The 18,328-nt window shown below is 43.5% G+C and overlaps 1 protein-coding gene across 1 annotated transcript in view; it reads left to right on the forward strand.

Moving 5' to 3' along the window:
* Nucleotides 1-16,493: 16,493 nt before the first annotated feature.
* Nucleotides 16,494-18,328, forward strand: part of LOC135223550 (zinc finger protein OZF-like) — an 84,171-nt gene continuing 82,336 nt past the window's right edge. The window contains exons 1-2 of the mRNA XM_064262053.1: nucleotides 16,494-16,643; nucleotides 17,656-17,888. Of these exons, the coding sequence (XP_064118123.1) occupies nucleotides 16,544-16,643; nucleotides 17,656-17,888 (333 nt within the window). The 5' untranslated portion in view covers nucleotides 16,494-16,543. The remainder of the gene's footprint in view (nucleotides 16,644-17,655; nucleotides 17,889-18,328) is intronic.

Consider the following 18,328-nt stretch of genomic DNA (forward strand, 5'->3'; position numbering starts at 1 on the left):
GTGCCACCTCCCTCTAAAATGTCTGCTGTTGTTGGACAAATGCCCCTGCTCACCCTCCTGGTCTCGAGGAAGATATCCTAGCAGAGTATTCTATCATCAAGGTTCTTTATCTTCCGCCTACACCACCCCTCTCCTCCAGCCCGTGGACCAGCAAGTGATATCGAACTTCAAGAAGCTGTATATGAAACATCTTTTTCAAGAGATGTTTTGACATCACCGATACCACAACCTCACCTTGTGTGAATTTTGGAAGGAGCATTTCGATATCGTGATATGCATCCGACTCATCGATCAAGCTTGGCAGGAGGTTTCGAGGCGAACCTTGAATTCTTCGTGGAGGAAACTCTGGCCTGATGCCGTATCCGCCTGAGACTTCGAGGGATTCGACATGGGCGAAGCTGGTCGAGATTCAGAAACAGTTGACGATCCTGAAACTGTTTCGCAACCAGATCTTGATGAGATCATTGCTCGGCAAGTCCATGGGGCTGGTCGTCGGCGAGGACGACATCAATGACCTTCTCGAGGAGCACCAAGAGGAGCTTACGACGGATGACCTGAAGGAATTGGAGGCCATGCAACATCATGTCGTTCAAGAAGAGTTCTCTAGCAGCGGCGAGGAGGAGGAGGACGACCCTATGACAACGGCAGTAATTAAGGATGCTCTAGCTGCTTTTCATAAGGTGCAATCATTTGTAGAGAAAAGAGACACCCCGAAAGGCTTACACAGGTTGGTATGCTTGCGCAGTTCAATGATGTTTGCCTGAGTCATTTCAGGAACATTGTGAAAAGCAGGCTGAAGCAATCTTCCTTGGATAGTTATTTTTTAAAGAGGCCTTTAGTAGGAGTAAGCAAACAGGAAGATCCAAGTGATACTATGAAAAAACAAAGTTGAAAGTGGTGAAGAATTTGAAAAAAAAAAGAAAAAGAAACAAAAAAAGAAAAAAAAAAGAAATTTAATTTTGAGTTTTTTGTAAAGTTAAGTGTTTACAGTTTTGTCCCATTTGTTAATGTGTTTCATAAGTTTAGTTCCTGACATTTTTTTAATGTGTTTCGTAAAGTTAAGTGTACATACTACATACAAGTTTGTTCATGAAACTTACCTGACAGATATATATATAGCTGTAATTCTCCGAAGTCCGACAGAATTTCAAAACAAAACTCCCGGCACATGCAGTGGGCGGCCAGGTGGTTAGTACCATTCCCGCCGCTGGGAGGCGGCGGGTATCAGGAACTATTCCCATTTTCTATTCAGATTTTCTGTCGCCGGTGCTGTAAACAACTGTTTCCAGTACTCCGCCTAGGATTTTGAAAACTTCTTATTTGCCTTGAGTATCCTGATTGACTTTTGGTTTTTTTGACTGGATTGGTGGCTTGGCATATGCGATAGTGGTTTGATTTGGATTTTGGCTTTGACTTTTCTTTAATAAGATGTCTGCATCTAGTTCTACTAGTTTCAGGTGTGTTGTGGGAAGAATGTAAGGTGAGACTACCGAAAGCTTCGGTAGACCCTCACTCTGTGTGCACGAAATGTCGAGGTCATGTTTGTTTGTTGAATGATAGATGCATCGAGTGTGAGGATTTGACTGATCTTGAGTGGAAGGCGTATGATTCTTATATACGAAAACTTGAGCGTGATAGAATCAGGAGGTCTTCCTCCAGGTGTGCTTCAATTAATAGAAGTAAGGGTAATGATTTATCTCCAGCGAACTCCCCTGTAGATTTTGTTAAACCTAACCCGTAATATTGCCTTCGGGCAATCAGGAGGTGTTTACAGAAGGAAAACGTACTCTCTATGATCATGGAGTCTATTCGTGCCCTGGAGTCAAAAGTGGTCGCGCTACAATCGGATGTGTTGAAGTGCAAAGAAAGTGTTGGTGCATCTAGTGTTGTGGGGGGGGCGTCAGATCGGTCCCATAATTCCTCCAGGTCTAGACCTCTGTCGGACTCCCAGGACATAGGGAGTGGGCAAGTCGAAAGCTGAAGGAGGGTTACGGGAACTAAACACCGGTCTGACGTCCCTTCGGCAGAACCAGTGGACGCTTCCCAGGCTGCCAAGGATCGTGTGCGTGCACGAATCCTTAGAGAATGTTTCTCCTCCTCCCCGAGGCGTCCTCCCCCCTCACCGGGGTTGGAGCACTCGGAGGGCCTCTCACGAGGAGAGCGGCAAGGGCGCAAGATGTCGCACAGGCGGCCGTCGTCCTTGTCGCCCTCTTAAGAGAGGTTATAGAGAGAGGACGCTTCACGTCCTCCTCTCAACCCTACTTTTCAATCATCTCCTGAATATTTTGAAGACTTTCCACCACAGAAGAGGACCAGGACTTCATCGGAGGAGGACGCTTTTGAGCGCTCAAGTCACTCTAAATTTGTCCCTGAGACGAAGGAGAAGGCATCCCCTAGTCTGTCTTCCTCTCACAGGATTAGTCCTCCTCCTGATCAGGAATCTTCTCCGTCAAGGGAGATACTTATGAATATGCACAAAAACAGTTGGCGTCCTTCTTTGCAAAGAGAGAGGCAGAACCCTGTCGTCGGAGAAAGGATTGGTGACATGCCTGTCAAAAGAACCAGGCAGTCCCCTGCCTTCTCCTCTGTTCGTCGACCTCTTTCGTTGCCTTCTAGATCCAGCCGACTCATTCGAGAACGCGCAAGCGTTCCTTTTGAGAGAGCGTCTAGGAGTATAGACGAACGTGACAAAGACGCAAGTTGTCGCACAGGCGGCCATCGTCTTTGTCAGGAGGTCGTGAACGTCCAGAAGTCTCCGACTGACGATCATCGATCGAAGTTTGCCACTCGTGCACGTCAAGAACAGAGCGAGGCTCGCCAAGATCAAGACCCTCATAAGGACGTCTCTGGATACGCACGACGTTCTATGCACGATAGACGTCCTGTACATCTAGACGACACCAGACGTTAATGAGGATAATGTTAAAGATGCTCGACGTCCTGCTTTTCGATACGTTAATCAGGACGCTTTTGAAGAAGCTTTCCCATGACATTCGACGTCCTACTCATCGAGGCGCTAGCCAGGACGCTCGTGAAGACGCTTCAGAGGACGCTCGGCGTCCTACGCATCGGGACGCTCTCCAGGACGCTCGGAAGGACGCCTTGGAAGATCATATAAGTCCTAAGCGTCATGAAACTAAGAATGATGGACGCCCTACGCATAAAGACGATACTCTTCAAGACGTTCTGCAGGACGTTCCCTTCCAGGAACTTAAAGTGTTGAAATTAGCGGTGAAACAGACCCGAATTTTTACTTCTAACCCTACTTCAGACAGAGGCACCCTCTTGCGAACAGGGCCTCAGGGATTGATTACATCGCGGTCTTTTAAGGACGCTTCTGCTATTACTAGAGAAGAAGGAGAATCGTCTAGTGACTCTCGTCCTGCGGACGATGAAGAGCCGATAACGTCATCCACCTCGGATTATAAGACGTTAACTCACCTTCTAAAAAACTTGTTTCCCAATAAGTTTCAGGCACCGGTTCCTTGCTCTCCGCCTTCACAGTTGGTGTCATCGAAGACCAGGAAAGCACCTGGCTTCGTTAAAATGGCCTCTTCGCTCTCTGCGAAGAGAGCATTTAAAAGAATTCAAGATTGGATGGACTCCAGGAAGGCGAAAGGCAACACTTCCTTTGCTCTTCCTCCATCGAGGCTAAGCGGGAGAGCAGGAATCTGGTACGAAACGGGAGAGGAAGCGGGATTGAAAGCTCCGTCTTCCTCCCAAGGGGACTTCGCTAACTTAGTTGATGCTCCGAGGAGGTCGTACCTTTCATCGGCTAAAGTTTCCTGGACCATGTCGGAAATTGATCACCATCTGAAAGGGATCTTCAGGACTTTGGAAGTATTTAACTTCCTGGATTGGTGCTTGGGGGCCCTGGACTTACAATCCAGAAGCCCAGACTCTATTTCATTGGAAGAGTTATCCAGCGTGTTAGCATGTATGGATAGGGCAGTAAGGGATGGCTCTGATGAACTGGCATCCCATTTCGCTACCGGACTCCTGAAGAAAAGAGCTCTATACTGCAGTTTTGCAGCAAAATCAATGTCTCCTGCGCAGAGGGCAGAATTGTTGTTCGCCCCTTTTTCACATCTTTTCCCTCAGTCCATGATAAAAGATCTGTCAGTTAACCTGCAGGAAAAGGCAACGCAGGACCTCTTGACCCAGTCTTCCAGACTTCCTGCAGCCCAGGCTTCTACCTTAGCCACACAAGCCCCCAAGAAGACGTTTAAGCCCTTTTGTGGAGGACCTTCCTCGAGAGCGTTTTCCTCGAGGAAGGGGGTTCTAGAGGCAAGGTCTCCTCAAAAACCAGAGGAAAAAATTGACATTTCTGGCCCTTCAGGAACACGGTCGGAGCGAGACTCGCATTTTTTTGCTCATGCATGGAGAATAGAGGGACGGACACCTGGTCCCTCGATATAATCGAGAGGTTACAAGATCCCTTTCCTCTCGACACCTCCATTGAGCACGAAGCCCATAGACCTGTCGCCCTCATACAGCCGGAGAAGCAACAGATATTTCTCGATCTTTTTAGATCAAATGTTAGTGAAGAGAGCCGTAGAAGAAGTGCTAACGTTAGATTTCCCAGGCTTCTACAACAGGTTGTTCCTGGTTCCGAAGCGGTCTGGGGGATGGAGACCTGTCCTGGACGTCAGCAGGTTGAACCTTTTCGTGAGAAAAGAAAAGTTCAGGATGGAAACGTCCCAGTCTGTACTAGGGGCTTTAAGACCAGGAGACCGGATGGTGTCATTGGATCTCCAAGACGCATACTTCCACGTCCCGATTCATCCTCAATCAAGAAAGTTCCTGAGGTTCGTCTTGAAGGGACAGGTTTTCCAGTTCAAGGCTCTATGCTTTGGACTAAGTACGGCGCCGATGGTATTCACTCTTCTCATGCGAAATGTGGTGAAATGGCTTCACCTATCAAAATGAGGGTCTCGCTTTACCTGGACGATTGGCTAATCAGATCGTCTTCGGAGTCAAGGTGTCTGGAGGACCTTCACACGACGTTACAGCTGACGAAGGCCCTAGGCTACTAGTCAATTACGAAAAGTCCCATCTGATCCCCACACAGTCCATTGTATATCTGGGGATTCAGATGGATTCAGTGGCTTTTCAAGCTTTTCCCATCCCAGGGAACGTCAGCAGAAATGCTTAGAGAAAAAGTGTCAGCTTTTTTTGGGGAAGGAAACATGCTAGGCGAAGGAATGGATGAGTCTGCTGGGGAACCATTTCCTTGCTGGAGAAGTTTGTTTCCCTGGGGAGGCTGCACCTCAGGCCGCTCCAGTTTTTTCTAGCAGAAAACTGGAAAGACAAGCAAGACCTAGACACGACTTTGAAAATTTCTCAATCGGTCAAGGATCACCTGAAGTGGTGGCAAGATCCAGTCAAACTTTCAGAAGGACTGTCCCTCAGCCTTATGAGCCCCGCCGACCTAGTGTTCTCAGACCCATCCATGGCTGGCTGGGGAGCAACACTGGGCAAGAAGGACGTGTCAGGCCTCTGGAGAGGGGAACAGAGGTCCTGGCACATAAACCTAAAGGAGTTGGAAGCTATTCGGTTAGTGCTCCAATTCTTTGAGGGAACCAGTGGTTGGGCCCAGAGTTGTCCAGATCAACTCCGACAATACCACAGCCATCTCGCATACATAAAAAACAGGGGGGGACACACTCGGTCCCTGTTCGAGATAGCAAGAGACATCCTCCTGTGGGCGAAAGCTCGGAACATAATAATCCTGACGAGGTTCGTTTCAGGAGTGCAAAATGTCCGGGCGGATCTTCTCAGCCGCCAACATCAACTGCTTGCCACAGAATGGACTCTTCACCTAGAGGTCTGCCAAGAGTTGTGGAGACTATGGGGACGTCAGTTAGCAGACCTCTTCGCAACTTCGAAAACGAAGAGGCTTCCTCTTTATTGCTCGCCGGTTCTCGACCCGGGAGCAATAGCAATGGATGCCATCCTATGGGACTGGACGGGGATGGACGTCTACGCCTTTCCCCCGTTCAAACTTTTAGGAGAAGTAATCAGGAAGTTTGCGGCGTCTCCGGCAGCGAGAATGACACTAATCGCCCCGTTTTGGCCTTCAAGCGACTGGTTCACGGAGGTCATGTCTCTCCTAGTAGACTTCCCAAGGACCCTTCCAGAGAGAGCCGATCTACTCAGACAGCCCTACTTCGAGAGGTACCACGGAAACCTCTCCGCTCTGAGTCTGACTGCGTCAGGACTAACCAAAAATGTTGGTCAGAGCGAGAGGTTTTTCAAGACCGGTGGCAAAAGCTATTGCCAACGCTAGAAGAGCTTCCTCTCGAGCAGTTTATCAATCTAAGTGGGCTGTCTTCAGGAAGTGGTGCAGGAAGAAAGGTATTTCCCTTTTCCTCCTCCACGACCTCTGTGAACCAGATCGCTGGATTTCCTCCTGCATCTGAGAAAATGTGGGACAGGCTTGCGGTGCCCACGATTAAGGGATACAAAGTATGTTGTTAGCTGTCTTCTGTCACAGAGGGTTAGACCTGACAAACAATAAAGACCTTCACGTTCTTTTGAGGTCTTTTGAAACCTCAAAAGTACCGCAGCCTAAGGTTCCCATCATGGAACTTAGACGTAGTTCTGAAGTTCCTAATGTCAAGTCCTTTTGAACCTCTGCATGCTGCCTCGTTGAAAGACGTTACAAGAAAGGCGATTTTCCTAACCGCTCTGGGTTAGTGAAATTCAAGCAATAAGTAGACATGTGGGCTTCAGAGGACACAATGCAGTGTGTTCCCTGAGCCCTTCCTTCTTAGCGAAGAACGAAAATCCATCTAACCCACTGGCCGAAGAACTTTGAGATCAAGGGGTTAGCAGAGATCATTGGACGAGAGCCAGAGAGAGTCCTGTGTCCTGTCAGGGCTCTCAAGTTTTATTTGGAAAAACTAAAACTGTCGGGGTCCTTTGGAAAATCTGTGGTGTTCCGTTAAGAGACCAGACTTTCCAATGTCAAAAAACGCACTGGCATTCTTTTTGAGAAGCACCATCAGGGAGGCCCATTCGTCCTGTCCAGATGGTGATCTGAAACTTTTGAAAGTAAAAGCCCATGAGGTAAGAGCTGTCGCAACCTCAATGGCGTTTCAAAAGAATATGGCACTCAGCGATATCCTAAGTGCTACATTTTGGTGAAGCAACTCTGTGTTTTCGCTTCACAACTACCTGCGGGATGTGAAGACGGCATATGAGAACTGCGAGTCGCTAGACCATACATATCCGCAGACATAATATTGGGGGCAGGAAGCAGCACGAATCCTATCCTATAGAAAAGGATTAGGTGTGCTTTTAATTTTATTGTGTTGATTTACGGTTGAAGGGTCGGTCGCTTGAGGCGGTCTTCCCTTTCTTTAGCCTAAAAGTTATAGGGGACTAACTTTGATAGGTTAGGTCAGGTGGTGGTTTTTAGCTTCGTTGCCCTCAGAGTATGGTCAATATGGTCTAGTCGCATTGTGGTCACGCTCCCGTTGACATCATCTAGAATTCACCAGCTATACAGGTCACTACCTTGCTGGAGACTAGTAAAGCAGAAGCAGACTTGGGCGACAGTAATCACGAAGTCAGCTATGCTAACAGGTAAGGAACCAAGATGTCAATCATCTGCATGTAATTTGTTTCCTAAATCCTTCTATTCTGTCCCTTCCCACCTCCAATGGTGGGATTCAGCTATATATATATCTGTCAGGTAAGTTTCATGAACAAAATGATATTGTCATAATACAATAAAGTTTGTTCATACTTTCTGGCAGATATATATAATTAAGTACCCACCCACCTCCCCTCAGGAGGGGACAGTGGCATTAGAAAATCTGAATAGAAAATGGGAATGGTTCCTGATACCTGCCTCCCCAGCGGCGGGAATGGGTACTAACCACCTGGCCGCCCACTGCGTGTGCCGGGAGTTTTGAAATTCTGTTGGACTTCGGAGAATACAGCTATATATATATCTGCCACGTAAGTATGAACAAACTTTATTGTATCATGACAATATCATTTTTCTGCCGTTTGTCCTCCTACTCTGTCGCCACTTTCAGAGATAGCCTCACTTGAAAGGTATTAAGTTAGGTACTGAATGGTCCAAATTGTTGTATTTCATTGTTTATTGGTCAATTTATCTTTATTATAGAATTTACTGGGGTGTTTTGTAGGGCTTGGAACGAATTAAGCAATTTACATGTAAAAATGCGGTTCAAGATACGAAAAGCTCAGGTTACGAAGGCCGCCTCGGAACGGATTAATTTCGTATCCTGAGGTACCACTGTATCTGGTTCTTAGGGCCTGATCTTGGGCTGCTGTTATCATTTCTTCAGTTTCCTTCTTGAGCTCTCCCCTCTGTAACCATTGCCATGTGTCATCGCTGGCAAGTTCTTTAATCTGTCTCAATGTATTGTCCGTGCATTGGTTTGTTGTGCCAGTCCTCTGTTCCGTGTGTCACTCTCCTGTCTCTGTATATATCTGGTCTTCATCTACTTTTATCAGTCCTTCCCATGCACTCTTGAGCCACTCGTCTTCACTGGTTTTCAGATATTGCCCCAGTGCTCTGTTCTCGATGTTGACGCAGTCCTCTATACTTTGTAGTCCTCTCCCTCCTTCCTTTTGTGTTATGTATAGTCTGTCCATATTTGCTCTTGGGTGTATTGCTTTGTATATTGTCCATATGTTTCCTAGTTTTCTGGTCTATGCTGCGGAGGTCTGCCTTCATCCATTCCACTATTCCTGAGCTGTATCTGATTACTGGCACTGCCCATGTTTTTATGGCTTTTATCATATTTCTGGCGCTGAGTTTTGACTTGAGTACCGCCTTGAGTCTCTGCATATATTGTTTCCTGATTGTGTCCTTCATCTCTTGATGTTTTATATCCCCTCCTCCCATTATTCCCAGGTATTTGTATCCCATCTCATCTATGTGTTGATGTTGCTCCCATCTGGGAGCTTTATCCCTTCAGTTCTTGTTACTTTGCCCTTTTGTATGTTGACTAAGGTACATTTTTATATTCCAAACTCCATCCTGATGTCCCCAGATACGTACAATCCTTACAGTCTGGATTAGGGTATCTATTTCCTTGATGCTCTTTCCATACAGCTTGATGTCGTCCATGAACATCAGATGGTTAATTCTGTTGCCGCTTTTCTCGAGTTGGTACCCAGCATCCCTCTTCTTCAGTACTTTTGTCATGGGAATCATGGCTACTATGAAGAGTAGTGGGGACAGTGAGTCACCCTGGAAGATCCCTCTCCTGATATTAACCTCTGCTAGTTTTTATTACAGAGCTTGTAAGTATTGTATTCCCAGTTGCGCTTGTATTTTTGAGGAAGCGATGGTGTTTTTTCCTCTGTCCCATATATTTTCAGGCATTCTATTAGCCATGTGTGTGGTATCATGTCGAAGGCTTTCTTAGTCAATCCATGCCATGCTTAGGTTGGTTTTCCTTCTCCTACTGTTCTTCATAACCATTTTGTCTATCAGGAGCTGGTCTTTTGTGCCCCTACACTTCCTTTTGCAGCCTTTCTGTTGGTGGGGGATGGTGTCTGTCTCCTCTAGGTAGTTGGATAGCCTTTTACTGATGATACCTATTAGTAACTTTCACATTATTGGTAGGCAGGTGATAGGCCTGTAGTTATTGGCTATATTCCCTTACTCTTGTCTTTTTGTACTAAGGATGTTCTTCCTGTGGTCATCCATTTGGGCGCATGGTGATTTGTGATACAATGCTGGAGTTGTTCTGCTATTTGTGGGTGTAGGGCCTTGAAGTTTTTGAGCCAGTATCCATGGACTTCATCAGGACCTGGGGCTTTCCAGTTTGGCATTTTCTTTAGTTGGTGTCTGACTGTGTCTGTCGTGATCTTAGTGAATCTTTGTTTTATTCTCCCTGTTTCTTCTTCCTTGACTTCCTGGAGGCATGTTGCATGTTGTTGTGAGATACCAGATTGTTCCATATGTTTTCCCAGAGTCTTACTTGGTTCGGCTTCAGGAATTTTTAGGTGGTTGACTTCCTCTCTTAATCGGCTGTATAGTCTTTTCTGGTTGGTTCTGAATAATTTGTTCTGCTGGTATCCCTTATTCCTGTTCATGTACTGTTGGATCTTATGTGCTTTGGCCTTAAGCCTCTGTTTTACATCTTCTATTGTGTTGTTTTGTCCCCTCTTGTGTACTTGTATTTCTCGTTCAGTTCCTCCTTTGTTTTCTTGCTTCTTAGCCTTTTTTCTGCCATCTCTCTCAGTTTACTCAAGTCAGATCTCATCACCATGATTTGCTTTTCCAAGCGCCTTTTCCAAGGCGGTTGCTGTTTTGGTTTCTGTAGGGTTGGTTGTGTTGGTTTTCGTATCTCCATGTCTGCTACTAAGCTTGCTCTTGCATATGCCAAATTATTTGTTTCTGTGATACTGGTGGTGTGTATTATTCCCATTATTTCATTGACCTCACTTGTTTTCTCCCTTAATTTCTTGGTGTTGTAGGCTTTCATGGAGGTTGCTTCGTCGGTGTTTTTTCGTGTGTCGTTGTTTGAAACCTCATCATCCCTGTCGTCTTCTGTGGCATCGTCTCTCAGTTCGTCTTCTGTAATTCGTTGCCGTGTGTCATTTCCGCTTTCTGTTGGGGGAGAGCCATTCTTTTTCTTTATGTTTCTTACTTGGTCTGCCAGCCTCTGCTCTGTTTGAGGGGCGTTATTCCTCTCATTCCTGATGTTGGCCAACCTTCTTCTGTATCCTCTTTCCGTTGGGTTGCTTCTGATGTAGCATCTCCATATTTCCTTATTTTCTTCTCTTGTCCATTTCTTCCTGTGGTATGTTTCTGTAGCTCCAGTCCATGGCTATTGATTAGTGTCATTGTGGTGGTCATTTGCTGAATGATGACTTCCAAGTACCTGACCGTCTACCCCTTCAATTGGGCTGAATACCTGGATGCCGGACGAAGCTCCTTTGTTTGGCTTGCCAGACCGTTCCATTTATGTCCTTGTCGTTTATTCCTTTATTTCTTTCCATCGTTGCTGAGTTTTGCTATTTAACCCATAGCTAGACCCTACTCATCAGGAATAGGTACTCATTTACAGCTGAGTAGACTGAGGAAATTATGGTAAAGATCCTTTCCCAAGGAATCAACACCGAGGAGAGCGGTCACCCAACCAACAACTGACCAGCCCCAATGTTATTTAACCAGTCCATTGACGACCTAACCCACTCTGCCACGGCGCCTTATTATTATTATTATTATTATTATTATTATTATATTATTATTATTATTATTTTGTTGTAAAGGGTCCACAATAATACAAAGTGTTAAGAGTCCGTGTATAATTTATAAGACTTTACAGAATGCTTTCGAACCCTTCCCTGGGTTCATCTTCAGTCCAAATGAACAATAAGTTACAACATGTACAGAGGTAAATTTAAAATCGAGTCGTTGAAGATCATTGACAATGGTTGTTAGCTCGTTAATGGGCCAGGTAAAGAAAGAGGGCGTTAACTCCAACTAGGTGATATCCTCTCCCCTATCAATCCTTCTGGCTGCAATTTCTGTTGGGATCTCCGCAGAGATTGTTGCAACATTGCAGGTAGTCCTTCATCTGAGGGCATAGATTGAGCACCGTAACCAGACTCCCCTGGGGCAGCAGTTACCTGGACTAGGAGAGGCAAGGCAGAAGCAGCATCAGGAGAGGGAAAAACAGAGCTGTCCTACAGTTTAAAACTTTTAAAAACATACTAGTAATATAAAATTTAACAAATGAGTCTTTGTTGACAAAAGACTTGTTTCCTTTGAATGATTCTCCTAAACTTACAGCAGCTTCCTCGACTAGTCGTGTGACATTGACATATTACTTTTCAAGTAATTTTAGCCTCGTTCCAGTTGGGTCTATGATCATTCCTGAATGCATGGTGCTACTATTGCGCTGTTTTTTGATTGTTGTTTATGTTCGCCCAAACGCATATCTAGTCCCCGTCCACTCTCGCCAAAATATTTATAATTACAATCCATACACGGTAGTTTGTAAATGCCTGGGACTATGGGGTTGTTATCATTGTTATTGTTTCTTACGAGGGTGCGTCTTATTGTATTTTCATATTTGAACACAATTTTAGTTTCCTTCTGACTTTTGTTTATATGCCCACTTATATTCTTCACCTCTGGATTAAAGGGAAGGGACACATATCTTTTTGGTTTTTCCTTGGTATTATCTGTAAGTCCATAGACGACTTCCTTGCTCGCAAGATTGCTTTCTCAATGAAGTGAGGGGGATATTAACAATAATGCATATAATAATAATGATATAATAGTGTTTAATTGCTTAATGTCATTATTATTATTATTATTATTAACTGGGGGATTTTTTTTTTTACTTTTTTTTGTTTTTTGTGCTCTATCACAGTCCTCCAATTCGACTGGTTGGTATTTATAGTGTGGGGTTCCGGGTTGCATCCTGCTCCTTAGGAGTCCATCACTTTTCTTACTATGTGCGCCATTTCTAGGATCACACTCTTCTGCATGAGTCCTGGAGCTACTTCAGCTTCTAGTTTTTCTAGATTCCTTTTCAGGGATTTTGGGAAATCGTGCCTAGTGTTCCTATGATTATGGGTACAATTTCCACTGGCATATCCCATATCCTTCTTATTTCTATTTTCAGGTCTTGAATAACTTATCCATTTTTTTTTTTTCCCTCTCTTTCTCTTCAACTCTGGTGTCCCATGGTATTGTGACATCAATGAGTGATACTTTCTTCTGATTTTGTTAATAAAACGTCACATCTGGTCTATTTGCTCGTATCACCCTACCTGTTCTGATACCATAGTCCCAGAGGATCTTTGCCTAATCGTTTTCCATCACTCCTTCAGGTTTGTGTTCGTACCACTTATTACTGCAAGGTAGCTGATGTTTCTTGCACAGGCTCCAGTGGAGGGCTTTTGCCTCTTTTTGTACTGGTTCTCTCTGTATCTGGCTCCATCCATTGTCTAATCTTTTTCTACCCATTCCGTCCTCTCTGTTACTTCGTCGGTGTTTTCTTTGTGTGTCGTTGTTTGATACCTCATCATCCCTGTCGTCTCTGTGGCATAGTCTCTCAGTTCGTCTTCGTGTAATTCGTTGTCGTGTGACATTTCCCTTTCCCTTTCCAGTTCTTCTCTTTCTGTTGGGGAGAGCCAGTTTCTTCCTTTATGTTCCTTACTCGGTCTGCCAGCCTCTGCTCTGTTTGGGGGGTGTTATTCCTCTCATTCCAGATGTTGACCAGCCTTCTTCTATATCCTCTCTCCGTCGGGTTGCTTCTGATGTAGCATCTCCATACGTATTTCCTCATTTTCTTCTCTTGTCCATTTCTTCCTTTGGTTTGCTTCTGTAGCTCCAATCTCAGGTCTGTTGGTTACTGTCGTTGTGGTGGTCAGTTGCTGGATGACGACCTCCAAGTATGATCGTCTTCCCCTTCAATTGGGTTGAGTACCTGGCTGCCGGACGAAGCTCCTCTGTTTGCCAGATTGTTCCATTTACGTCGTTGTCATTTATTCCTTCATTTCGTAACATCGTTGTTGAGTTTTGCTATTTAACCCATAGCTGGACCCTAACCCATCAGGGATAGGTACTCCTTTCATGCTGAGTAGGACTGAGGAAATTATGGTAAAGATCCTTTCCCAAGGAATCAACGCCGAGGAGAGCGGTCACCCTCCAACAACTGACCAGCCCCAATGTTGCTTAACCAGTTCATTGACGACCTAACCCACTCTGCCACAGTGCCACACATTATTATTATTATTATTATTATTATTATTATTATTATTTTTTTTTTTTTTTTTTTTTTTTTTGCTCTATCACAGTCCTCCAATTCGACTGGGTGGTATTTATAGTGTGGGGTTCCGGGTTGCATCCTGCCTCCTTAGGAGTCCATCACTCTTCTTACTATGTGTGCCGTTTCTAGGATCACACACTCTTCTGCATGAGTCCTGGAGCTACTTCAGCCTCTAGTTTTTCTAGATTCCTTTTTCAGGGATCTTGGGATCGTGCCTAGTGCTCCTATGATTATGGGTACGATTTCCACTGGCATATCTCATACATATCCTTCTTATTTCTATTTTCAGATCTTGATACTTATCCAATTTTTCCCTCTCTTTCTCTTCAACTCTGGTGTCCCATGGTATTGCGACATCAATGAGTGATACTTTCTTCTTGACCTTGTCAATCAACGTCACGTCTGGTCTGTTTGCACGTATCACCCTATCCGTTCTGATACCATAGTCCCAGAGGATCTTTGCCTGATCGTTTGTTTTTCTATCACTCCTTCAGGTTGGTGCTCGTACCACTTATTACTGCAAGGTAGCTGATGTTTCTTGCACAGGCTCCAGTGGAGGGCTTTTGCTACTGAATCATGCCTCTTTTTGTACTGGTTCTGTGCAAGTGCCGGGCATTCACTTGCTATGTGGTTTATGGTTTCACTTTTCGTATTGCACTTCCTACATATGGGAGAGATGTTATTTCCGTCTATCGTACTTTGAACATATCTGGTTCTTAGGGCCTGATCTTGTGCCGCTGTTATCATTCCTTCAGTTTCCTTCTTTAGCTCTCCCCTCTGTAGCCATTGCCAACTGTCATCGCTGGCTAGTTCTTTAGTCTGTCTCATGTATTGTCCGTGCATTGGTTTGTTGTGCCAGTCCTCTGTTCTTTCTGTCTTTCTCCTGTCTCTGTATATTTATGGGTCTTCGTCTGCTTTTATTAGTCCTTCTTCCCATGCACTCTTTAGCCACTCGTCTTCACTGGTTTTCAGATATTGCCGCCAGTGCTCTGTTTTCAATGTTGACGCAGTCCTCTATACTTAGTAGTCCTCTCCCTCCTTCCTTTCGTGTTATGTATAGTCTGTCCATATTTGCTCTTGGGTGTAGTGCTTTGTGTATTGTCATATGTTTCCTGGTTGTTCTGATCTATGCTGCGGAGTTCTGCCTTCGTCCATTCCACTATTCCTGCGCTGTATCTGATTACTGGCACTGCCCATGTGTTTATGGCTTTTATCATATTTCCGGCGTTGAGTTTTGACTTGAGTATCGCCTTGAGTCTCTGCATATATTCTTTCCTGATCGTATCCTTCATCTCTTGGTGTTTTTATATCTCCTCCTTCCATTATTCCCAGGTATTTGTATCCTGTCTCATCTATGTGTTTGATGTTGCTCCCATCTGGTAGCTTTATCCCTTCAGTTCTCGTTACTTTGCCTTTTGTATGTTGACTAAGGCGCATTTTTCTATTCCAAACTCCATCCTGATGTCCCCAGATACAATCCTTACAGTCTGGATTAGGGTATCTATTTCCTTGATGCTCTTACCATACAGCTTGATGTCGTCCATGAACATCAGATGGTTGATTCTGTTGCCTCTTTTCTTGAGTTGGTACCCGTTATCCATCTTCTGTAGTACTTTTGTCATGGGAATCATGGCTACTACGAAGAGTAGTGGGGACAGTGAGTCGCCCTGGAAGATCCTCTCCTGATATTAACCTGCTAGTCTTATTCCAGAGCTTGTAAGTATTGTATTCCAGTTGCGCATTGTATTTTTAGGAAGCTGATGGTATTTTCCTCTGCCCCATATATTTTCAGGCAATTCTATTAGCCATGTGTGGTATCATGTCGAAGGCTTTCTTATAGTCTATCCATGCCATGCTTAGGTTGGTTTTCCTTCTCCTACTGTTCTTCATTACCATTTTGTCTATCAGGAGCTGGTCTTTTGTGCCCCTACACTTCCTTCTGCAGCCTTTCTGTTGGTGGGGGATGGTGTTTGTCTCCTCTAGGTAGTTGTGTAGCCTTTCACTGATGATACCTGTTAGTAACTTCCACATTATTGGTAGGCAGGTGATAGGCCTGTAGTTACTGGCTATATTTCCCTTACTCTTGTCTTTTTGTACTAAGGATGTTCTTCCTGTGGTCATCCATTGGGTGCTTGGTGATTTGAGATACAATGCTGGAGTTGTTCTGTTATTTGTGGGTGTAGGGCCTTGAAGTTTTTGAGCCAGTATCCATGGACTTCATCGGGACCTGGGGCTTTCCAGTTTGGCATTTTCTTTAGTTGGTGTCTGACTGTGTCTGTCGTGATCTCTTTGAATCTTTGTTTTATTCTCCCTGTTTCTTCTCCCTTGACTTCCTGGAGCCATGTTGCATGTTTGTTGTGTGATACCGGATTGCTCCATATGTTTTCCCAAAGTCTCTTACTTGGTTCGGCTTCAGGAATTTCTGGGTGGTTGTCTTCCCCTCTTAGTTGGCTGTATACCTTTTCTGTTTGGTTTCCGAATAGTTTGTTCTGTTGGTATCCCTTATTCCTGTTCATGTACCGTTGGATCTTATTATTATTATTATTAATTATTATTATTATTATTATTATTATTATTATTATTATTATTACCTATCTCAGGGTGATGATAGGATGTAACTAAGGCATTTGCAGTAATTGCAGATTCATAGAAATGACCAAATGGATAATGACGTTGCTGGTAGTTACCATTTCATATGTATTTGTTAGATAAGTTGTTTTCTCAAAGTTGCATTCACATGTGATTGTCTCTTTCAGCACGTAATGGATAAATTTGAAAGGACGTTGGTAGAGGTGAATGGTAAAGCAGAACTGAAGGAGGATGCAGTGGATGAGTTAGATAGTCAGGATGATCAGCTATATGGTAAAGGGGTTTTGTTTTTTATCCATTTTAATACCTGAATATGAATAGTGAATTTGGTGTACCTATTTACGCTGATTCAATGACAGATCTATGAACCCTATACAATTTTTTCCTCCATAGGTGGTCAGTGCCATCAGTGCATTGTAGACTTTACATTAGGTTATTTGGAGCTTCCCTTCACTGTTTAGCAGCAATCCCTTCCATTCTTTTTACTGTACTTCCATTCATATTCTCTTCAATATTACTTTTGTACCTCACTTAAGTGTTTCTTTGTGGAAATGGCAGGTTTTCCTCTTGCTACACCTTTTGAACATTTTTACTGTCAATTTCCATGTCAGAGCTAAATTACTGCATAGGTCCCAGAGCTTGGCCCTTTGCCTAAATTCTATATTGTATTTTATTCTGTAGATTTTTTTCTGAAGAAATTGATTGCTTCCTGAAATTATGCATGTGATATCTATGATTTCCCGATAAGATGTCTTCACGTACACAAAAATCACCCTTGTTGTTTTGTTTTTGAAATGCCTGCTGATAATTCTTTTTCCTGCTTTTGTGGAAAACCTGAGACAAGTTGAAGATTGCACAGAAATTGACAAACATTCTTGATATGTAATATTTCACATTGTTAAGGTTTTTGAAAATAGGATTCTTTGCTCATTGTCAGTACTGAGTAATTGGTGTCAGAACATTGTAGAAACTGAATTGAGATGCTTGCCACAGTTAATTTCTTGGTGCTAGGGATGTTAATTTGATTAGTTATCATCCTTCATCATAAAATTAGAAGTACATGTAAAATATTTTGACTAAAGCACCTATAATTTTTTTTCTCATACTTTGGATTTTTTACTTGAGTAAAAAAAAAAAAAAAAAAAAAAAAAAAAAAAAAGGAGGCATTTTTGATAATGATTAAACTTGGAGTATAAATAATTATTGAAATTGGCCATACTCTTATTGCCAGTCATTTTTTGTGGTTATTTTTTTTTTGACTTGGACCCATTTTATACATTTGTAGGAAAGCGACCTCGTGTTGAACGAAAAAGAGGCAGACCACCTGGCCGAAGTAGAGGAAGAGGATCATTTAGATCTCGTGGGAGGCCAAGAACCAGTGGCCTCCAGAAGTCTCAGAGCAGAAGTGTTGTTAAGATAGAGGTTGATGAGGACAAACTCGAGGACTTAACAGCAACTTACGTCACAGAAGTCACATCGCCACCTTCCTTAAAGACCATTAAGAAGGAAGATATAATGGCAAGTATTTCTTCAGAATTTTATGTATATACATATATTTATTCCATCACGGGAGCTGCTGATTAATGATCTTTTCATATTATTCATTGGTTATGTGTAACTTCAATAATATTTCACCAAATCTGATTTGTAATGTATATTATTTAAATCCAAACAGGATGTTAATTATGTATGACACCGAGAAGTCTTCTGTGCATTCAATTATTATTTTTTTGAAATCACTATGAAAATTGGAAATATACTACTAGACTCGTGTTTTCATTATTTTTTGATCCATAGAAGAAGCACGAGTAGTACATACTGTAGCTGTTGACTGAATTGTAAAAGGGTTAGGCCATGGAAACTTTTGCTTTTTATTTTTGATTGGGCTCATGGAAAGTATACTTGTAAAATGTAATTTAAAGTTGTATGATATACAGCAGTTATACAAATTAGATCAT

Source organism: Macrobrachium nipponense, chromosome 10 (genome assembly GCF_015104395.2).
Source record: "Macrobrachium nipponense isolate FS-2020 chromosome 10, ASM1510439v2, whole genome shotgun sequence".
Classification (NCBI taxonomy): Eukaryota; Metazoa; Arthropoda; class Malacostraca; order Decapoda; family Palaemonidae; genus Macrobrachium; species Macrobrachium nipponense.